Source organism: Acomys minous (genome assembly GCF_964271855.1).
Source record: "Acomys minous genome assembly, chromosome: 12".
In the NCBI taxonomy this organism is placed as follows: Eukaryota; Metazoa; Chordata; class Mammalia; order Rodentia; family Muridae; genus Acomys; species Acomys minous.
Window position 1 is genome coordinate 68,670,002 of NC_140493.1, and position 23,109 is coordinate 68,693,110.

The following is a 23,109-nucleotide window of genomic DNA, read 5'->3' on the forward strand; positions in this document are numbered from 1 at the left end:
CGGGGAAGGGTTGTCCAGAAGCATCTGTATTTGGAGTAATTTTCATGCCTTCTCTGGCTTGAGAATGCGAAGCTCTCGGGCTGGGCCAGGGAGCGCGGGGTGCGGGTGGGAGCCTTAGGGGAGCGGTGTGCCTGGGCGGAGCTTCAGGGAAACTGGGTAAACCCAGCTCCTGGGCTAGCCTGGGGGTAGTAGGACCCTGCTCAGGCCTCCCTCAGCTAAAGGAAGGAGGCCCCTCCCCCACCACCACTCCCGCCGCCCCGGCTCACACTGGGGGGTTGTTCAGCTTTGTAGGGTCACACACAGGGTTAGATTTCTCACTATTAGTACAAAGAAAGCCCTGTGCGGGGCCCCACCGAAACTTCAGTGCATACAGGAAGGCCCTTCCAGCCCAACCCAAGCCCCAAGCGACTCGAAACATGGGAACGACTGGGTGGGCAATAAATAAAGGTGGGAGGGGGAACTGAGTGAGGGGACAGATAAGGAGGCTTTCTGTACAGGAGGGAGCAGGAAGGCACTACTAGGTGGGGGCAGCACACTCAGTCCCCAAACACTGGTTTGTCCAGCTGGAGGTCAAGGCCACCAGGGTTCTTGTGACGCCTCAAGAACTTTCAGGAAGGAGCCCAGTATCCTGGCCCTGTTCTCTCTCGCAGAATCTTCCTCTGGAGAGTCTGCCAGCCTGCCTCAGCCTAGGGACGTCAGCGGCCACATCAGTAGCGGGGAGCTGTCCATGTATGTCTTTTGCCTTTGGGGGAGAGAGAGAGAGAGAGAGAGAGAGAGAGAGAGAGAGAGAGAGAGAGAGAGAGAGAGAGAGAGAGAGAGAGAGAGAGAGAGAGAGAGAGAGAGAGAGAGAGAGAACACGCATTGAATAGCGAGTGGGCATGGCTTCCTCCCCAGTGACAGCCGGCTTTGGGGGGAAATGGAGATGTGCTGCAGGCGGGCAGGGTGTCCCTGCACTCATGGCTGCCTGAGAACTGTGAGGGCCCAGGGCTGGCCTGGGACAGAGGACGCCTGGGTACCAGCCAGCACTGCCCACCATGCTGTGTTCAGAAGTGTCTTCTCTGCGCCCTGCGCGTCAGTGTGCCCATCCAAACGCAGGCTGCTTTCAACACAGGGACCTCAGGGTGCCAGAAGGAGGGTAGGACCCAAGAGGAAACACTCCCTGTCTACACTCTGGGCCACAGAACCCCGCTGTTGTTACTGGGCAGGACAGATGGCTCCTGCCACCCTGTGTGGGGGGTGCATCAGTGAGACCCGGACTGCAGAGGCTTTGTGGCCTCTGTCTGTTTGGGTCCTCTAGCACGACACAGGTTCACTGCTGGTGTGCCCAAACTCACATGGCTGAGGGTAGAATGCATCCTGGGGCTGTAGAGAGGGGGACAGGGTCCCCACTTCCCATACCTGCCTATTGCTGTCTCCTTCCCAGTGGCCTGTGGCTTGGGGAGGAGCCATGGAACGGGGAGTGGGATGGTTAGTGGGGTGCACATGGGCTACTTGAGGGAGACTCCAAAGGGCACATCAGATGCTATTTCATGTATGTGCCTGTGGGCCTCTGGCCAGGGTTTGCAAGCCCAGCTGGGGCGTGTTTTCAGAGGAGTCTGCACTTTTTCTGCTTGGAGGATGAGAAACACCCCCATGACACCCCACGTCATGATGCTCCCCACGCCAGGATAGTGAGCACAAGGCAGGGTAGAACATTTCCTACACCTATCACACGGGTGGTACATCAAGGCTCCCAGAAATCCACTTGGGAGGTGGTGGGCTCCACAGATCCCCAAATCTCTACTCCCCACCCCCAGGATTCAGACTTGACACTGGCTTGCTTAGTCATGGAGTAGGTCTCTGAAGGGTGAAGACAGGCCTTCAACTCAGGCTGGGCCCGGTGAGGACTCTGCGGTTGTCCAGAGCAAGGGAGGAGAGACAAGGGACATAGGAGTACAAGGTGGCACCACCCTGAGTCCCTCTGGCCAAGGCTGGCAGAGATGGGTCTGGCTGACCTTTGTTCCCCACTGCCTGGCACGGAGCTCAGTCAACATGAATTTAAAATGTCACCAGCCGCTGAGGGAGGAGGGGACGAAGATGCTGCTGGACAAGCAGAGCCAAGGCGGCACTCACCGGGTACCCTGGGCTCAGGCCGGGGTGGGGTGCCTCCCAGGGGGTCTGTAGCACCTGCCCCAGTCTCACTGGCCAGGCTGCTCTGGCTGCCCGAATGATGGCTGGGTGGGCGGGCAAGCCCCATCCTGGGTGACTCCACGCTGCCACCTGCAACGAGACCATGTGTACTGAGCGGAGATGTACTGAGCTCAGCCTAATCTTCTCTGGAATTGTGGGTAGTGAACATGGGCTGTCTGCCTGGCAGCCTTCACCCGTATGACTGCCTGTTCTAGCCAGCCCTCACCTCTGCTCTTTGCTGATTGACCCAAGATTCACCAGAGCAACAGAATGGGCCCTTTTCCTAAGTTACCGAGAGGAGAATTGGCAATTGGTAGCTTTTCCTACCTTCACAGAGTGAGGGGTCGGGAACGGGGATGTGTATGCCTGGCAGTGCGGCAAGAGGGGGCAGGTGGTCTTGAGATAGCACTTGCTACCTTTACTGCCTAAGACTTTTAAATCATGTGTATGTGTGTGTGCGCGTGCGTGTACGCGCGTGCGAGTGTATTTGTGGTTTTGTGTGTGTGTGATGAGGGGAGAAGGGAAGTAGAGAGAGTAACGTGGTACAGCTATGGAGAACGCCTAAGGGGACAGGAGAAATGGCTCAGTGGATAAAAAAGGTGCTTGCTACCAAGCCTGACACTCTGGGTTTCACCCCGAGACCCACATGGTGGAGGGAGAAAACTGACTCCCCTAAGTTGCGCTCTGGCCTTCACGCATGCGCCGTGGCCTTCACGCATGCACCGTGGCCTCCAAAAGGCAGCGCTGACTGGTGGCGAACAGGTGAGATGCAGATGTATGAAGATGGCACGGTCAGACCTACTCCTTATTCAAGATGGCCCTACCCAGCCAAGAGCACCTATGGAGCCTGTGGTTTCTCACCCTGTCCCTTCCCAGTCTTGCTCACAGCTGAGAGTTGGTGTGGAGGGAGGGGTCGGGAGCCCTCATGTAGGAGGAGGGGGGGGGGCCTGTCCTGAAACCAATATTGGCGGGCAATTTGTATATTTTTCCAATGGAGCTTTTTGGGGCTGCTGGTGCCAAGTCCAGGACTAGTTTTCAACTCTTGCCTCATCTCTCCAATACTGACCACTTGGGAAACTTTTAAGGAGGATTCTGAAGGCTCATCAGGGCTCTGTGGGAAAGGGCATCATAATCAACTAGTAATGTCTGCTATGGCACTGGATGGAGAGGTGCCACTTCTGGCTTAGCCCAAACTTTCATTGCCAACGAGGATTCCTGCCATGTCAGCTTGGGCCTGAGGTCACAGTCTTAATTCCAGGACAGCACGTCAAGGCATTTCACTCCAGTTTGGGGCTGATGATATAGAGCTCACTCTTTACACACTAAAACCAGCTTCCCTCAAACTTCCTTCCAAGGCCCTAGTTCTGAGCCAGGAGGACATAGAAGAAGCTGGTGCTCTTCTCAGAAGGCTGTTCTCTTTCCCCCCCTCCCACCCCCTCCTCGAGATAGGGTTTCCTTGTGTAGCCCTGGCTGTCCTAGACTCACTCTGCAGACCAGGCTGGCCTCGAACTCACAGAGATCCGCCTGCTTTTGCCTCCTGAGTGCTGGGATCAAAGGCGTGCACCACCACCGCCTACCTAAACAAAGGCTTTTAAATGTTTATGGACTAAATGTCCGTGTTCTCCAGAGTCCATTGTCTGCCTCTCTGGTGTGGGATCAGAAGAGGCCATGGTTGTGCTTAAAGAGAGGAGAGGGAGGCCTTCTGTTTTCATTCTCCTTTCTGCTCCTACCTCATCGCCCAGGTGACCCAGGTCAGGAGGTACAAAATGGCTTAACGTGAGAAGGGACTTTGGAGATGTCCTGTGGTAAAGAGGAGGCGGCAGTGTCAGTCAGGAAGCGATGGCATGTGCTGGGGACCCCACCGCAGTTGTATGGGAGGACAGTGGTTCAGGGAACTGTGCTTCACTTCCATGTCCCTTTCTTGGTGACAAGGTAAACAGCAACAGAGTGCAGAGGGACCAGGCCTGTTGGCTCCGCCTCTTGTCAGTCAAGCTATCTTTCCTTACCCCCTTATCTACAGATGAGCCTGGCCTCTCTGGTTCCGCTGAGCCAGCCTCACACCTTCCTAGAGACCTAGGGACACTGTGCAGACACCAAAACCAAACAGTGTGACTCTCCACACTTACCTGAGTCCCCTCTAGGCTTGTCATCTTGTGTGCCCTTGACCCCAGTGGGTGTGGGTCTGTCCTCCTGGCTGGAGGAGCTGAGATCCGAGTCACTGTCACTGTCACTAGAAACCACTGCAACAGACAAGAGCAGAGGAAGTCATGGTTGTTTTCTGGGGCTTGGGCAGTGGGCTAGGGCAGGCCTCCCTCCTGCCCACAAAGTGGCCTAGAATGTCAGTTAGCCCTTTTGTTTGGGGCATGAGAAAGAATGGTGTGGGGGATGGGTGGGGGGTGGCTTCCCATCAGCTAAGGAGGCTAGGGCCTGCTGTGGGGAGGCAGATGTGGACACAAGCCCAGCACCATCCGGGAAGGCTGGCCCCTTAGCCAGCCATCTTCACGCACCACGGCCTCCCTGTGGGTGGGATCTCTTTTACTTGATAGAAGTGGATAACCAGAGCCGGACGTGGTGGCGCACGCCTTTAATCCCAGCACTCGGGAGGCAGAGGCAGGCGGATCGCTGTGAGTTCGAGGCCAGCCTGGTCTACAAAGTGAGTCCAGGACGGCCAAGGCTACACAGAGAAACCCTGTCTCGAAAAAACAACAAAACAAAACAAAACAAAACAAAAAAAGAAGTGGATAACCACTTTTTTTTTTCACCTTTGATGTAGGCACAGGGGATCTGAGGCCTCCGCCTGGCCGCACTGAACACCAAGGCCATGGTGTCATGGAGAAGAAATTTATTACAGCTGACCCTCAGGCAGCAACCGAGGCCTATGACATACACGACCTCACAAAAGGTTTGGGACGGTAGGGAACAGTCCTACCCCATCTCATAGGCAGGAGACTGGGGCATGTGCCCATGGCAGTGAAGATGGGTTCCAAACTACTTAACTCCCTTCAGGGGAGCCAGTCTGGGTCCCCATCAGCCGTGCACAGTGGGGTGTCATGAACCACAAGGAACGAGGGCTCAGAGGGAGCTCAGCGAACACCCGCTTTTCTGCACTCAACACCATATTTGGCTCGATCATCGACCGTGGGTGTTGTAATACAGGATATATTCATCCTTCAAACGTTCTATTTTAATTTTAAGCAGGGACGCACATCCGTGTGCCAACCTTCAGAGGCAGGCCTGGGTGCTTCTCTGAGAACAAGCCCATGTGGCCCGACCTGTACCATGGCCCGTGACTCTGGCTCGTGTTCTTATCATTGGGGCTTAGAGAGCCTGGGAAATCAGAGAGCAGAACCTTCCTAGATTTTCCCATATCTTCCTTCTGCTTTTTGCAGTTGTCCTGCCCACGCCTAATTTAATAGACTAAAAAAAAAAAAAAAAAAGGCAAGTTGCTTCTTCAAGACTTAAAAATCTTGGTTTTAATGAAACAGCTCTGGCCTCTTTTCTGACTCTCTTCATTAATTTCCATAACATGTAACTAAGTGATAATAAAGACAGTAAGTAGGTGTGGGATCAAAGGTAACTTAGCTCTCTCACTAGTGACTGACTCAGGGACAGGTCACAGGAGGTTGGAGCTGTGTGCTTTCCTTTGAAATGCAAAGTGCTGGTTTGGGAGCACGTGTGTGAGTGTGTGAGTGTGTGAGTGTGTGAGTGGGGTGGGGGTGGGGGTGAGGAGGGGGGTGGGGAGGGGGTGGGCTGAGGTCCTCCCAGAGCCAAAGGTCCCATCTGGGGGAAGATGAGAAAACCCACTCCCTCGAGGGTCCGTCTGAGCTGCCAAGTTCTTTCTGGATGTGTTCCAAGTTCTAATACTGCAGCGAGGCGCACACCAGAGGAAGTACTGGTCACTTAGGAGAATTCACTGGGAACAGGTGGAAGAACCTTCTGGAAATTCTTTGTGTCTTAGCCTTTTTGGCTGAGAGACTCAGGTCACAAAAACAGGTAGCCACATTTGGGGCTGCCCAAACACCTCAACCGTAAGAGTCTTTGCTCTGGGCGCTTCAAAGCCGAGTAGCTAGCACATAGTAGGTGCTTCATGAAGGTCTGATAATACAGGGTGGCCTTGCTTTGGTCTTCACGTCCTGTCAGTTTTACCACGAAAGTAGATTTTTTAAATTTTTCTTTTTTGAGACAGGGTGGCCTTGAATTGCTATGTGTGTAGCCAAGGATGATTCTGAGGTTTTGATCCACCTGCCTACTCCATTTGCATGCTGGGAATTTAAGTATGTACCATCATGCCTATGTTTTTTGTTTTGAAATAGGGTCTCTCTGTGTAGCCTTCGCTGTCCTGGACTCGTTTTGAAGACCAGGCTGGCCTCTAACTCACAGAGATTCGCCTGCCTCTGCCTCCTAGTGCTGGGATTAAAGGCGTGTGCCACCACTCCCGGCCCTTGTTTTTGTTGTTGTTGTTTTTTAAGATTTGTTTTTAGCCAGGTGTAGTGTTACACACCTTTAATCCCAGCACTCAGGGAGGCAGAGGCAGGAGGATCACTGTGAGTTTGAGGCCAGCCTGGTCTTCAAAGCGAGTCCAGGACAGCCAAGGCTACACAGAGAGACCCTATCTCAAAAAAACAAAAACAAGATTTATTTTTATTATTTTTAAAGTGCATGTGTGTGTGTGTACACGTGCGCGGATGAGTGTGCACCTCAGTGAGGGTCAGAGGCCCTGGACGTTCCTGAAGCTGGAGTTAGAAAAGGTCATGAACCCCCTGAGGTGGGTATGGAACTGAACGGGGGTCCTCTACAAGAGCAGGTAACCCGAGCCATCCCTCCAGCCCGCACCATACCTAGTGTTACGGTGCTGGGGCCCATACCCAGGTCTCTGTGCACGGCAGGCAAGCACCCAGCTACTGAGCTACTCCGCCAGCCGGCTTCAGTAGATGTTGAATCTGTTGCCTCCTCAGCATCCTCACTAGACTTCCTTCATCCAAGACCTTTCCTCATCCCGTCAGGATGCCTGACAGTGTCTCCTCCTGGGGATGCTTCTGCCAGTTCTCCTGCAGCGAGGCCAGGGCGTTCCTGCTGACACTGCTCCCTTGAGAGGCTCCCAGCATCTGGAGGGCCAAGCCCACACCCTGTCCCCCAAGAGGCAGCTAGTGCACATGTCCTGTTACCGAGTGATGACTGTGTGATTGGGTTCACGAGAACTGTAGGTAAGAACCTGGCCTTTTAAAGCTCCATGAATCCACAGAGCCCAGGCCTTATAGGCAGAAGTACTACAAACACTTAAGTCGTTTTGACTCATGACTGGGCTGACTAAACAGTAACCCCATGGGTCTCCAGGACGTGATAGGCGGTGGGCAGGAAATGGGGCTGTTGTTAAGACACTTGGAGCAAGTAGCTTCCTGTGCCTCCACTTTGGGGCAATAAAGGAACACAGCATGCAGTTAGCTAATGCTAACCAGTGGGGGCAGGGGTGGGTAGGACAGTCCCTGTGCGGAGTTGGTGACTAACCTCCACCTTGGTCTCTCTGGTAGAGACAGTCACACATAATCTATCAGCGCTTCCTGACCTGGAATATTCCATCTTCCCTGTGGCTGAGCTGGAGACTCGGGCAATTAGGACCCAAGCTTGGCACAGGGTATCTCTTAGTGCCAAGGGGCAGGGACGGTGGGGTTGGATGTCCCAGGAGCTGATTGTGGCGTCATCCCTGCATTCTGTCATCTTTTGCACATGTTCTAGGAGGGGGCTTGGGAGCAGGCCCAAGTCGCTAGACAGGGTTTATGATGAGTTGTACATCTTTCCAAAACAGCCTAGCCCTGGAGTCGGGGGCAGTGGGTTCCATATCAGCTGGTTGTCAAGGACATCTGTGCTGTACAAGGGTTAAAAGAAATCACAGGGGGCTGGAGAGATGGCTTAGTGGTTAAGAGCACTGGCTGCTCTTCTAAAGGACCCAGGTTCGAATCCCAGCATTCGCATGGCAGTTCACAACTGTCTGTAATTCCAGTTCCAGGGGATCTGATGCCCTCACACAGACATACATGGAGGCAGAACACCAATGTAAATAAAATACAAAAATTAGAAAGTTACAGAAACCAAACAAATCCCAGAGGCTTCCCCCAGTTACTCTCATTTGACTTTTTTTTGTTTTTGTTTTTGGTTTTTTTTTTTTTTTTTTTTTTGGTCTCCTGTGACAGAATTTAAAGGGTTCAGCCATGGAAAAGGGGGAACAGCCTCCAGTGACAACTGAGCTCACAGTGAGATCATAGAGCAGGGACCAGCCAAGAAATACTCATTTCTTTCAGACACACTGGCCCTTGCCTGGCCTCTTTGCACCTAGGGTCTAAGCTGGGCCAGGCTTGCGTATCGAGTGCTTGCGCGCGCATACACAGAAGCCTGAGGTTGGTACTGCATGTCTTTCCCTATCATTACATCTTATTTGATACTCAGTGGCCAAGAGCTTATCAATTCAGCGAGACAATTGGGCCAGCAAACCCCCGGGATCTGGCTGTCTCTGCCTTCCCTGTTCTAGGTTTGCAGGTGTGTGTCACCGTGTCAGCTCTTCACACAGGTGGCTCTTCTCAGGCTTATGCTCGCATCTGAACCATCTTCCCAGCCCCTAGCCTGGGGGCTTTAAGCTTTAGGCCATAGCCGCCAAGTCTCTGTGCTAAAAAACGCAAATCCCATTTCCAGTCTGCTCTCATAAAGCAGAAGACGGCTGTGCTGGCCAGTGGGTGGCCACTTACAGTCACTGGGGAAACGCACCCAGAGAGGATGCTGCTCACCCCCTGGGCCTCACAAATACCTCACTTGGGTAGCCATAGCTTCTGTGGTCAAGGAAGCAGCCTTTTCTTTTTTCCTGTCCCTGTAAACCCAAACCTGGGGTGCTGTGCCACCCTGGCCCCAATGGCCCCTGAATGGTGGCCAGGACTAGAAACCTTCCTTAGTCTAAATGGAGCTTTCAGGCTCACAAGTCTTTAGCCTCTGTTCTTCCACCCACTACAAGATGCTAGGAGTGTCTGAGGGGCACATCTGGGACAGGTGGGGTGAGGGGGGCAGTGAGTGCTTATGTTTTGCTCATGCTTTGGCTTTCAGACAGAAGGTGGGAAAACCCTGGGAGACCCTGGTCTGAGAGCCTGTGGGAGAAGAAGATCCTTACCCAGGCTTCACTACGAGGCAGGAGGGGGGCACCCCCTTTTTTTGGTTTCCCTCATGGCCTTTCCCGGTCCACTTGCTGGAGGTCCAGGCATCCCTGAGATTTTCCCATCATGCTGGGACCTCATCCTCAGCAGTGGATGGGCAGCTTAGAGCTTGCCAGGCCTGTTTCTCAGGGGATGGGCAGCTTTATTATTTTCCCCCCCTCTAGCTCAGTCTTGGATGCATTTGCAATTTGACTGTCACCATGGAAACTCTTGAGTTTTGGTACATGAGGTAGGTTTTTTTTTTGGGGGGGGGGAGACGCTTCCTTTTTGGAAAATCTCCCTTGAATGCCTCACAGGACACATGTGGCAGATGCTGTCCTGTCGAGACATGGAGCTGGGATGGCTCAGGGGACAGGGATGGAAGACTGGACCCTGGGGACCTGTCCCAGCCATTACCTCTCTCCAGTGACCCCAGGCGCCTCTTTAAGATTTCTTGCAAAGACCAAGAGACTGACCCAGCAGCTACCTGGATCTAAATCTTAGAGCCAGTGTGAGGCCAGCCCAGTAGTGGGCAAGCTGCTGATGTCCCTCCCTGATGAAAAGGTTGAGAAGCCATCCACTTGCTCAGAGCAAAGATGGCAGCAGGCTGTGAGCTTGGGGAGAGCTTAGGGAGCAGTGGCTGCTCTGCTCCAAGGAGTCCAGAGCCTCCAGAAGCTATGAGAGTTAGGGAAATAGGGAGGTATTTCCAACATCCTGCCAACAGGCAGCAGATGGTGGAAAATTTTGCATACTAAAAACAACAAAAAATATTTTTAACATAAAGGAATGATAACCAGGCCTTGGGGAGGGCACAGGAAACCCCCCCCATGAGACCTCCTGGGCCCCCAGGCCAGCACAGCACATCACAGCACTGCCAGAATGCCTGTAGCCCTCGTACTGAGGAAGAGGTGTATATGGTGGCGGTGGGGTGTCCCGGGTTGGTGGCGGCAGGGGTGGATCATGGAATGGGAAATAAGTGACAGCTGAGGCATAGACATGGGTTTGTGTCCTGCCTGTCACTTCCCAGCTGTGCAACTTTTAGGCTGTTTTCTCTCCCTGTCCCAGTAAAGCCATGGATGAACGGAGGACGGGTCCCTCTCTAGTGGCTACGAGGGGTCAAGGGGAGAACAGGGGTGAACACTGTGACTCATGTCCTCTTCCGTGCTCTTCAGCCTTGCAGGGGTGAGGCAGTATTCTGAGGGCACATGGATCCTCAAGCCATGTTTCCTAGGATGAGGAGAGTGCTGGGCGTCCTCCCTCAGAGCGTGTTTAGTGGCATCCACGCTCCCAGCTCCCCCTAATGACTCTACCCTCCCAGGAACCAGATCCGGGGTCCCTGGCATGGGGAGGGCTGTCTCAGCATCCTTGCTGCCTTGGCTTGACCTCTGGTTCTGCTTCAGATGCCTCTGGGCAAATACTTCACTCCGAGCCTCAATTGTCTCATCTGTGAAATGGGCAGCAGGAGGAGACAGAGGAGAGGACGGAAGAGGCGAGAGAGACCCAGCAAACACTAGACAAGCTGATAAGATTTTTAAAATTAGAGTTCAGTGGAGTATGCAGAGATCCCTTCAACCCTTGACGTCTGCTGCCCCGGGAACAGAGGTGGCACCCGCCCACCCGGCTGCCTCCACTTCCTGCTCTGACCTCCTCACCCTGCTAGGAGCTACCGAGAAGAAGGCCACCTTGTGACCAGTCCCATCTCCTTCCCTGAGCCTGCCTGGCCCTAGTTAAAGCCAACATGGGGACTGTGTTCTGAAAATCTTTCCCACGGGGACAGCTGTGCAGGGCAGTGAGGCCGGCAAGGGGGTAGTTCACCAGGCCAGCAGAACAGGTGACCGTAGGGCCCAGCCAAGGTCACCTTGTCATCTGGGCACCTCCCCTCCCCTCTCTCTGAAACGACACTCAGAGGGGGATGTGCCAGGCCTCTGGCAGCCTCAGCCTGGGCAGGGACTAGGGAGGAAGCCAGTGGACATGGGATAAGTGGGCCTGAGGGGAAGCATGCTGCTCCTGCAGGGGTGTGTGGGGAGGGAGCAGGAGGCTCTTCCTCTGCTTTGTCCCCACGGCTCCCAGCCAGGAAGGAGGATGGGCCAAGAATGGAGGAACCTGCCCTCCCAGAAATGGGCCCATTGGCAGCCAGGAAAGGCTCAGTGTCTGCCTGTTACACCCTCCTGGGACCAGGTGACGGGACTCATGGTATGCTTCCAATGTGACCTAGTGTGCAGCCAGAGACAGCCACAGGGCCCCATGGAGAACTGGGTGACGAACTGGGATGCTTTCCTTTCCTGGCACCCCTTCAAGGCTGCCCTAGAGGCTCTGAAGATGACCCCAGCGGGAAGAGGCAACAGGAAGCACAGGGCTGACTGACATGTCTGATCTAGGGCTAGCAGGGTTCCAGAGCTGGCTCATTCATTCACATCGATTTTAATTTTCTCTCTCCTTCGGGCTCACAGACAGATAGGAGGCACCAGCTAATGAAGACGAATCCACAGATCAATAGAGATGTGGTTGCTGGTGTGGATACCTCGTGGTCCATGACCTCGAATGAGGAGCTCTGGATAGGAGGAAATGGGTGTTAAGGACCATCCCCGTGAGAGAGAATGGGACGTATAAATCGGGGTAGGGTATCACAGTGTGGGGGAGAGGTCAGAGGAGGGCTTCCTGGAGGAGGAAGGATTTATAAATGGACACCATTTAAGTGGATACAAAAGTAGCCCTGGATGGCTGGGCGTGGTGGCACACACCTTTAATCCCAGCACTCGGGAGGCAGAGGCAGGCGGATCGCTGTGAACTCGAGGCCAGCCTGGTCCACAAAGCAAGTCCAGGACAGCCAAGGCTACACAGAGAAACCCTGTCTCTAACCACCCCCCCCAAAAAAAAAGTAGGCCTGGAGTATGGCAGGCCTTCCAGACAGAGTCTAGGAAAAGCCAAAGCACGGGATCTTTGGGGAGATCAGAAAGCTCTCTGGCTGATGGTCCTGTTAAGGCACAAAGGACGGCTCTGGTTTCTGTCCGACACAAAACCCAGGGCACCTGTTTCTCCTGCCTCCTCGGCCAGCAGGTGACACGAGTCTTTGTTTCCTCCTGGCCTGAGCTTGTGCCTCTTTCATGGATGTTTTGCTTTGAAAACAGTCTTAACGGAGCTGGCAGGATGGCTCAGTGGGTTGAACGCACCTGTCACTAACCTTAAAATCTGAATGTGACCCTCAGGTCAAACAAAATGGGAGAAGAGAACCCACTCCTGTGAGTTGTTCTCTGACCTCCACATGACCTCCCGACCTCCACATGAGCCCCCCTCCAAATATATATATATATATAATGCAGATATATATAATGCAGATTTAGATTTAGATCTTAGGGCTGGAGAGATGGCTCAGTGGTTAAGAGCACTGAACTCCCAGCCACTTGGAAGCCTAAAGCAGGAGAATGCCAAGTTTGAGGCCAGCCTGGGATAAAATGAGGCAACGGCTTCTTTAGCTCTCATTTCAGAAGGGGGGAGGCAGGTGGGGTATAGCTTAGTGGTAGAGTGCTTGCCTAGCATGTGTGAGGACTTAGGTTCAAGTCTCAGTATTAGAAAACAGCAATAAACCCCTTTTATTATAAGGTTTTCAAAGATGCACATATATTATCTTTATTTTTGAGACAAGATTTAATGTAGCTCAGTCTGGCCTTGAATTCACTGTGAAACCAAGGGTCCTGGCTAGTTTATGTCAATCGGGCAGAAGTTAGAGTTCTTCTGCTCTCCCAGAGGTCCTGAGTTCAATTCCCAGCAACCACATGGTGGCTCACAACCATCTATAATGTGATCTGGTGCCCTCTTCTACAGATAAAACATTCATATACAATAAATAAATAAATAAATAAATAAATAAATAAATAAATAAAAAGAGAGATTGTTTAAGCTGGGTAGAGAGCTTCTTGCCTTTAAAAAAAAAAAAGAAAAAGAAATCTGGATCTTGGGATATGACCCAGGCTACTTGAAATGCTCCTGCCTCAGTTTCCTAAGAGCTGGGATCACAGGCCTGCATCACTGTGTGCGCTCTTACACCTATTAAATTCTCTTCCTCTCCTGGTCTCCATGTGTTGGGAGTCCCCTTGGGCCTCTGTCTCTTGTCTCTCTCTCTTTCTCTCTCTCCCTCTCTCTCCCCCCCTCCCCCCTCCCCCATGTTTCTCAGTCTACAGAGGCCTCAGACCCAGGGTGTCTGTGTTCTGAGACTGGCAGAGGAGAGCTGCCTGCCCTGCCGGGTGCTGATGGCTACTCCCGGGGGGAAGCTGAGGCAGGACAGGCTGTCTCTTCTCTTGTGGGCCCTCTGCCATGCACCTGGGAGGAGTGAGTTATCAGCTGGGGACCCTCTGGACCCTTTGCACTGCGGACCTTGCCTGGCATGGACAGCAGACTCAGTACTGTTGCCCCCCAGGGCTTTCACTAGGATCAGGCAAGGTGGGAGGCCCGGATCCACTCACTTCACTCACAGTCCCTAAGGCCGTTCATTCTGGAGTGTGGAATTAAGTCGTACGCTTAGCCAGAGAGGCAGGTGCGCGGCTGCAGTGAGGATGCTGGACTGTGTACAGAGAGCTCAGGCCGGGCGGCCCCAAGGGCAGCTCCGTGCCCCTAGGCTGCACTTGAGCCGGACACAGCTTCCGAGAGGGCAAGGCACCTCCAGACCCTACCTTGCATCTGGAATTGGCTAATCGGCTGAGGCCGTCATCGGGTTTGGGCAAATGAGAGGCGACAGCCGTGCCCCTGACCTTCGTGGTGTGGCTAATGAGGACCTTCTGCTCTGGGAAATCAGTTGCCTAGGCAGCACAGACATTGGGACAGGCAGGGGGCTGCCGTGGGAAGCAGAGTGGGGGCTCTTCTCTGTTTAGGGCTCCTGTAAGTAGAGACTGCTGTAACCAAAGGCTCAAAGGCAGGATGAGGTCATTTGCAATAGATTTTCCTTTTAAGTAGGACCACAGCATGGGCCCCACAAGACTGGCAGCCTCTGTGTCCCTGAGAGCTACAAGAGCCGCAGTTTCCAGAACACTGTGGCATTCCCTGTCCCCTCTATGTGGAGACTGCTACACACGCTGTTTGGACTCTGCATCCTATGGCCCCTTTTGTAAGTGGGCCAGGGCATCGCCCCATCCTAGGGGCGATCGAGGCAGGACAGACTGCCTCGTACCTTGCGGGCCCCCCTCTCTGCCATGCTCCTGGAAGGAGTGAGGAATCAGCTCATGAAAGTCCAGCCGTACAGAGTCCCACACAGACCCCACGCCATCGGCAAACCCCGAATCTGTAGCAGCAGTGACTGGAGCTGCTGGGTTCCACAGCTGACCGTGTATCCCTCCTAGCTGCACAGGCCACAGGCTAACGGTCCTTAGCCCTTTGCTGGGCCTGGCAGGAAGGCAGCCACAGAGAAGATGGGCAGCTGGCCAGAGCCAGGGGTTGCCTCTGGTGAAGCAGCTCCCAGAAGTGCCTCTTTCTTAGCCTCTGATGTCCAAGTCCTCCCACAGCTGAGACAAACTGATTTACTTTTTTTTTTCTTTGATCCAAGTGGCAGCCCTGCACTATGAAGACCAGGCTCAGAGACTTAGAGGTGCCTTGTGGGACCAATGGTGCCTTCTCAGACGGCTCACGCTGGCCCTCTGTCCTCTCTCAAATTGGTCCTTCTTGGTCTGTGTGTCCTTGTGTATGTTTGGTGGCTTCTACTATGGTTACATTACCAAAAACAAAAACAAAAACAAGAACAAACAAACAAAACACCCCAGTTCCCTCCTGCAGCATCCAGGCCCGTGAAGCCCCTGCAAGGAGTGAAATCAACAGAGACGGAGAAGCGTAGCAACAAAGACCAGACGGGGATCCTGGTAATGGGACCTGCCTGACAGTGTGCTCTGAAGCACTTAGCCCGGTGTGAGGTGGCGAGGGGCAGTCTGATTAGACTTTGGAGGCAGTATGGGCAGAGAGAGGCAGGGGGAGAGGGAGGGGGAGAGAGAGAGAGAGAGAGAGAGAGACAGACAGACAGACAGACAGACAGAGAGAGACAGAGAGACAAAGAGAGACAGAGAGAGAGACAGACAGACAGACAGACAGACAGACAGAGACAGAGAGACAAAGAGAGACAGAGAGAGAAAGACAGACAGACAGAGAGAGACAGAGAGACAAAGAGAGACAGAGAGAGAGAGAGAGAGAGACAGACAGACAGAGACAGAGACAGAGAGAAAAAGAGAGACAGAGAGAGAGAGAGAGAGAAAGACAGACAGACAGACAGACAGACAGACAGACAGGGAGAGACAGAGAGATAGATAAAGACAGACACAAAGAGACAGTGAAAGAGACAGAGAGAGAGAGAGAAAGAGAGAGAAAGAGAGAGAGAGAGAGAGAGAGAGAGAGAGAGAGAGAGAGAGAGAGCGCGCACAGAGAGAGCAGGGTGGGGCAGGCGATAACGTGGACTGACAGGAAGGCTGCCTTTGCTGTGTGAGTGGCCTCCCTGGATGATATGCACACTGCCCCACTGCCTGTTTGAATTTTCTCTGCTAGGCCCTTGAAGTCCAAGACAAGACGCCTGGGGGAGAAGAGATACTGTCCCAGCCCCTCCCTCACCATTCTCCTCGGAAGTCACCATTTTACAGCCAATGCCTTCTTTCCCCAGGAGCCCCGAGGGCCCCAAGAGCTGTGCCTTCAGGCTAGCCTGGGGAGCCCTCGCTGGAAGGCCAGGGAGGTGGCTATACAGTCACCTTCATGCTTGCAGCAGGCACAGAGCCACTGTGGGCAAGGGCCATGTGTCAGAACGAGACATAAGGACTCACACATGTGACAGAGCCAGCCTCCTGCCTTCCCTCACAGGGAGCTAGGCTGACATAAGAAGCCCCAGGAAGCCTGCTCATTTTTCTTGCAAAAAGTGCCTTTTATATAGTCATGCCTCTGTTTTCTTTCTTTTCACAGAGAGATAGACACCGGAAGACTTTCTATTTTCCTTTTTCCTTTGTGGTGAGGTGATGGAAGCCAGGGCCTGGCGCTTGTGAGGTAAGCATTCAACCACTGAGTTGCACCCCGGGTCTTCCTCCTTAGGAGTCATGCGCAGCAACCCCGAAAGACTCAGAGACCACACGGAGGCTGGGGACTGTGCAAACCAGAGCACTCCATCAGTAAAAGGGGGGAGCTGCCGCTGTCTCTGAGAGGGCGGTATTGGCAGACCTTCTGATTTTTAAAAGAGAAGCCAGATCTCCATTTTTGAAAGAAAAAAAAAAAAAGTCAGAATTCTCTGCAGTTAAAAAAAAAATTGACTGTGAATTTTAAGTAGCCAGCCAGATCGGGTCACCTGCTTCACCAGATTGTGACCTATAATATAGGCAGAGTCTCAGCCCCCAAGGCCAGGTGGCATCCTACCTCCTACTATGGACATTCTCCTGATCTGCCTTGCCTCATTTTTTATCTGCTACAGCCAGCTAGGGCTCTAGCACCCAACATATCCTCTGAGGTACTTTGAATGCTGTGGTCTGGGACTCAGATACCAGGGCCAGCTAATGTGACAAAAAACAGACAAAGCAAATGTATGGCTGCGTGTGCCTGTATGTATAGGCTATGGTGTGCGTTCCAAGGAGCTTCCAAAATGCTAATTTCTCAGGAACAGAGAGAAGGGAAGGAAGGGGGAATAGCAACAGCTGGCTCTGGGCAGTGAGCAATCCTGTGTGAAAATAAAACACTTTACAATCCACAAACAAGGCTCATTAAGAATGAATGGATCACCCGGTATAAATAGCTTGCTGCCTTAAGAAGTCAGGAAGCGGCATATGTGCTCCATGGAAAATCAGCGGCTACGGAACCCACTTATTAGCTTGGTCAGCTGCCGCCCTGTGCTAAGGAGACAGGGGTCGCAGGTTCGAAGTCTGCATGGGCCATGTGGCTTTGCTAGCCTCAGGCCACAGTTACCTCCCACCCCAAGACTGGTGGTGTAACAAGAAACACACCAATAGCCCACAGTTAGCTTCTCCCAGTTTCTGATGCCCCACTGATGCCCTCACTGGCAGGGAAATCACTACCCAGTCAGATACAAAAATCCTCCGTTCTGTAGATGGTTGGTAATTAATTGGAAGACACTGGCTGGGCCATCCATTATGTCTTATGGTGGCTGGATGCTAAAAGGGTGATTTGAGCAGAAATGAGGGACCAGTTGCTTCCCTTCTTCCCTGATTGTGGACGTGGGCCCTAAGGGTGTGGATGGGGTGGGAACAGGTGCAGAAACTCAGGGCACGCAGATACAGCCTGATGCAAGCTGCCAAGCAGGCCAAGGGAGTGGCTAAGGGCACAGACAGGCAGAGTAGCTCCACCCACTTCTCCTTTGCCACAGGACACCCCCCCCACCCCACCCCCAGCAGACAGACAGCAACCCCCTGACTTGAAACATCCTCCCAGACATCAAACATGGCAAAGCCAGCTATGTGTTAATGGAGACAGGGCTTCCTCATGCAAAGCATTCACGGATGGGAAAGAGCCCGGGTCCACGGCCGCCCCCCACCCCCACCCCGTGCAGCGGCAGCCTACGTGACCGTGTGCAGCTTGCCTTCCTCATCTATCACGAGGAGTCAATTTCACCGTCTGCAGCTGCCTTGACCATGAATCACAGGGTGCCCTGGTCCAGGCCAGTGTAGCCACAATGACTCGGCTTCTCCAGAAGACGCTGGTCCCATGGGGAAGGCTAGGTCAGGTGGTCCGGGGTCGGGGTTAACTCGGTAAGTGCCACCCTGGTAAACCTCTGCAGAGCAGCTGAGCCAGACTGCTCACCCCAAGTGGACACCCCCACCCCCCACCCCGCCTGCTTCAGTTTAGGATTGAAAATGCTGCTTAAAACCTAGTAGCCGGTATAGTGGTATCAAAGCCCCAATTTTTGGCCAGGTGTGGTGGCACATACCTTTAATCCCAGCATTCCAGAGGCAGAGGCAGGCGGATCGCTGTGAGTTCGAGGCCAGCCTGGTCTAAAAACACAAGTCCAGGATAGTCAAGGCTACATAGAGAAACAAAACAAAACAAAACAAACAAGGCCCAATTTTTTCCCCTTGAAATTACACAAATGGAACAAATCCAAGACCCTGAAGTACTTTTCGGGGCTGGAATGCCTCAGAAATGCCCAGCTTAGGTGAACCAGGCCAGGTGGGGAAGAGTGGCAAAGGACTCGGGGGACAGGCTGTCACCCAGTCTTCCCAGAGAGGGCACATACCAGCAGCTTCTGAGCTTCAGGGAGCTTGAGGCAGCGGCAGCTGCGCCAAGCCCTGGCCATCTCTAAGGGGAGGTGGAGGGTGTGTGCACCCAGTGGGTGGGGGAGAGGGGCAGGCCTTAACTGACCCTAGGACTGTTCCCCGTAGCCTCCTGGGGGTGAGAGCCACCCTTCTCATGGTGGAGGAGTCAGCCTCTCTGGGGTCACTAACTGGCATCCTTGCCTCAAAATCAGTGCCCATGACAAAGAGGCGGGAGAATGGAGCAAACTGAGGGCGTAATACTTCCAATGCCTGGCTGGCTGGTTTAGAGACTGTCTCTCACTGGGGAGCCCAGGCTGGTCTTGAACTCTGTGCTCAAATGACCCTCTGCCCCAGCCTTCTGTGTAGCTGAGAGTAAAGGCACAGGCCGCCCCACCTGGCTAGTTATGTACTTCCTAGCATTTGGCTCTATCATGTGTTCCTGGCTGCACACGGAGGCTCTGGCTGTTACTGTGTGCCTTTCTTACTGAGTTGAAAATCCCTGTTAAGGCGTCCATACGTTCCTGGGCCTGCTCTGTCTCAGTCCCCAGCCATGTGTGTAGTCTATAACAGCCACTCTAAGGTCCCCCCTCGCACGCTTTAAAATTGAGACATAATTAATATCCTATAAAAATTCACTCTTTGGGGGTAGCGGGGGGCGGGGGGAATGCAATGCAGTGGGCTTAGTGCAGTCATAACACTGGGCAACCGCCACCACTGTTCAGTTTCAGAATATTTTCACACACTGTCCGTGCTGGTAGTCCCTCCCCTGCCCCCATCCTCTCCACGCCCTGGCACACACATCCTTTTGGCGATGGGTTTGCCTAGCGTAGGTATTTTCTATGAAGGGGATCATAGAATATGTAGCCTTTGACTCTGAACTCTTTCATTAAGTATAAAGTTTTCCAGGCCCATCTGCGATATAGTACACACGTCCGCGAGATAGTACACACGTCCACGATACAGTACACACATCCGCGATATAGTACACACGTCCGCGATATAGCACACACGTCCGCGATATAGCACACACGTCCGCGATATAGCACACACGTCCGCGATAGAGCACACACGTCCACGATAGAGCACACACGTCCGCGATAGAGCACACACGTCCGCGATAGAGCACACACGTCCGCGATAGAGCACACACGTCCGCGATAGAGCACACACGTCCGCGATATAGCACACACGTCCGCGATAGAGCACACACGTCCGCGATAGAGCACACACGTCCGCGATAGAGCACACACGTCCGCGATAGAGCACACACGTCCGCGATAGAGCACACACGTCCGCGATAGAGCACACACGTCCGCGATAGAGCACACACGTCCGCGATAGAGCACACACGTCCGCGATAGAGCACACACGTCCGCGATATAGCACACACGTCCGCGATATAGCACACACGTCCGCGATATAGCACACACGTCCGCGATATAGTACACACGTCCGCGATATAGTACACACGTCCGCGATATAGTACACACGTCCGCGATATAGTACACACATACACGATATAGTACACACATACACACTCATAGTTATTCTTCCTGTCTATACACGTGCGTGCACACACACACATGCACGTACACACGGTATTAGACAGATTTTACAATGTGTAACTACAAATATGAAAGTTTTGCTTTTTTTTTTTTGACGCAGGGTTTCTGTGTGTAGCCTTGGCTATCCTGGACTCACTCTGTAGACCAGGCTGGCCTCGAACTCAGAGATCCTCTTGTCTCTGCTCCCTGAATGCTGGGATTACAGGCATGTGCCACCAGGTCCGGCTCAAAAATGAAAGTACTAAGATTTTCCCCCCCTTTTTGAGGCAGTGCCTGGCTGGTTTGGAACTTGTTATGTAGACCAGGCTGGCCTTGAACTCAGAGAGACTTCCTCTGCCTCCCAAACACTGGAATTAAAGGCAGGATTGAGAATTTTACCTGTTTTTCTGCTCGGGACTTATTTTTAATCTTTTGATAAAGAGTTGTGGGTCGAACGTTTGTGGCCCCAACCTTAATTCACATTGAAGCGTGAAACTCCGGGCTAAATGAAGCCCAAGGCTGGGGCTCCGATTCAGCAGGTCAGTATCCCCCTGAGCAGCAGGGTAGAGAGTTTTCTGCCGCTCCTGCACCCCCAAAGTCCACACACACACACACACACACACACACACACACACACACACACACACGACAAGGCGGCCACCCACTGCACCGCAAAGGGAGAGCCCTCACCAGACAAGTCTCATGAGCACCTCGATCTTGCTCTACCAGCCAGACCTGGGAGTAATCAATTTCTGTAGCTCAAGCCACCCAGTCTTGGTGTTTCCTTACGGCAGCCCAAGCACACTAATACCTTAAGACTTTAATTCCCTTCCTGTGGTCTCTATAATTTCCATTTAAAGTTTCCTTCCAGGCATGAGATAATATTTTTGTTGCAACTACAAATAGGTCTTCTCACTTCCACTTTTAATTAGTCAGTACAGATTAAAGCTATTGATTTTTAAAACTGATTTCTCTTTTTGGTTTTTCGAGACAGGGTTGCTCTGTGTAGCCCTGGCTGTCCTGGAATTTGATCTGTAAATCAGGCTGGCCTGGAACTCAGAGATCTGCCTGCCTCTGCCTCCTCAGTGTATGCCACCATGCCCACCTAAATTGGTTCATCTTATGTCTTGTCAGTTTCAAAATGTCTTTATTTTAATCCTAGTATGTTTAGGTTAGATTTGGTTGAGTTCTCGGCATATATGTCATCTGCATTTCTTTTCTTTTTCTTCTTTCTTTTCTTTTCTTTTTTTTTCCAGACATGGTTTCTCTGTGTGGTCTTGGCTGTCCTGAACTCGCTCTGTAGACCAGGCTGGCTTCGAACTCATAGCGATCTACCTGCCTCTGCCTCCTGAGCACTAGGGTTTAAAGGTGTGCGCCACTGTGCTCAGCCCTTTTGTTCTTTTCTAATATTAAGAAATGGCTTTTGGTCTAGAGAGATGGCTCAGAGGTTAAGAGCACTGTCTGCTCTTCCAAAGGTCCTGAGTTCAATTCCCAGCAACCACATGGTGGCTCCCAACCATCTATAATGAGATCTGGTGCCCTCTACTGGTGTGCAGGAGTACATGCAGGCAAAACACTGTATACATTATAAATAAATCTTTAAAAAAAAAAATAGACATAGGAAGACCTGCTCAGATGTGGACATCAAAACGATGCGATGTTCTTTTTCTTCCCTGAAGACTGGCCACAGTCATCGCCCCCAACAGCATAACAGGCAGCAAAGATGCATGGCCTGACTGTTACACTGTAGATGACCGCTACGTCATTACATGGCCTGACCCCGAGACAAGAAAGCTGCAGTTTGCAGATTACAGGTTTAAAGATATATTTCAAGGCAAAAGTATAGAGACAGCATTAAAGTCCATCAATAGAGAACAACTGCTCTCTTTTGAGAGCAGTGTTTGTGGGATTTTATTTGGCCACTAAAGTGAAGTACAGTCTAGATCCAACGGCCTGGAAGGAGCCTGTGGCACTCTCCAAACAGGCCTGGCATAACGGCACATGCCTTTGACCCTGTCACTTGAGACAGAAGCAGTCAAATCTCTGTGACTTTGAGGCTAGCCTGGTCTACACAAAGAGTTCCACGTGGGCTACATAGTGACACTGTCTCAAAGCAAAAACAAAACAAAACAAAACAAAAACAAACAAACAAACAAAACCCCAAGAGCTTGTTTTATTTATTTGTTGCAAAGCAAATTTAAATGCCTAAATTTACTGGGTACTTGGTCAAGGGCTATAGTGTAAGGACAAATAGACGAGGCTACTGGTTTTCATTCCCTGCTGAATTATTTAACTTGTATTCTTATATTATTAAAAATTAATAAAGAAAAACTGTGGAGGAGGATGGGAAGGTGTCTAGCTCACAAACATCAATTAACTCCTAGATCCCTGTGTATATATTGGAAAGTTCATAGCTTGGGGCCAGTGAGGTGCCTCAGTGCGCTTTGCTGTACATGCCCGGTGGCTTGAATTTAATCTCTGGGACCCAAAAAAAGATGGAAGGAGAAAACCCACTCCACAAAGGAGACCTCTGGCCTTCATGGTCTGTGTGCACCCTGCACACAAGCAGCATACACATACACACGTGCACAAATTAAAAACAAAATCCCTCAGTCACAATCTATATCTATTCCTTGTCCCTACATTCCCAACAGGGCACAAGAAAGGAAACGGGGGAGGCGGAGCACGTGAGCAGACAGGGTGGAAGGCGCAGGTGCTGCTGCCCAAGGCTCGGGTTGGCAGGACGGAGTGAGGGTGGGGAAGAGGCTGAGAGAGACGGTGCTGGCCTGCGCTCCATGCCTGTGGGAGGAACTGTGGGCAGGGATGGTGGCCTGGAGTCCCTGAAGGCCCCAGGGCCAGGAAGAGAGCTTCCTTGTGAGGGTGCCTCTCAGCATCTCTCGGGTCCATCTTGCAGCTCATGGACCAGAGAGGCACCTGTGATGTAATGACAACTCCCGCCCCAGCCTCCTTTGCAGTCTCAGAGGCAGGGGCATGGCTCACCCACTTGCTCAC

At 52.4% G+C, this 23,109-nt stretch overlaps 1 protein-coding gene across 9 annotated transcripts in view; it reads right to left on the bottom strand.

Moving 5' to 3' along the window:
* Nucleotides 1-284: 284 nt before the first annotated feature.
* The window catches only part of RPH3AL (rabphilin 3A like (without C2 domains)), a 150,687-nt gene continuing 127,862 nt past the window's right edge, over nt 285-23,109 (bottom strand). For 8 of the 9 annotated variants that reach the window (XM_084802848.1, XM_084802852.1, XM_084802845.1 and 5 more), the window contains 3 exons: nt 4,296-4,409; nt 2,113-2,259; nt 285-742 (listed from right to left, as the gene is read on the bottom strand). In XM_084802848.1, the coding sequence (XP_084658974.1) occupies nt 708-742; nt 2,113-2,259; nt 4,296-4,409 (296 nt within the window). In that variant the 3' untranslated portion in view covers nt 285-707. The remainder of the gene's footprint in view (nt 743-2,112; nt 2,260-4,295; nt 4,410-23,109) is intronic. The other variant, XM_084802853.1, reaches the window with a different exon arrangement.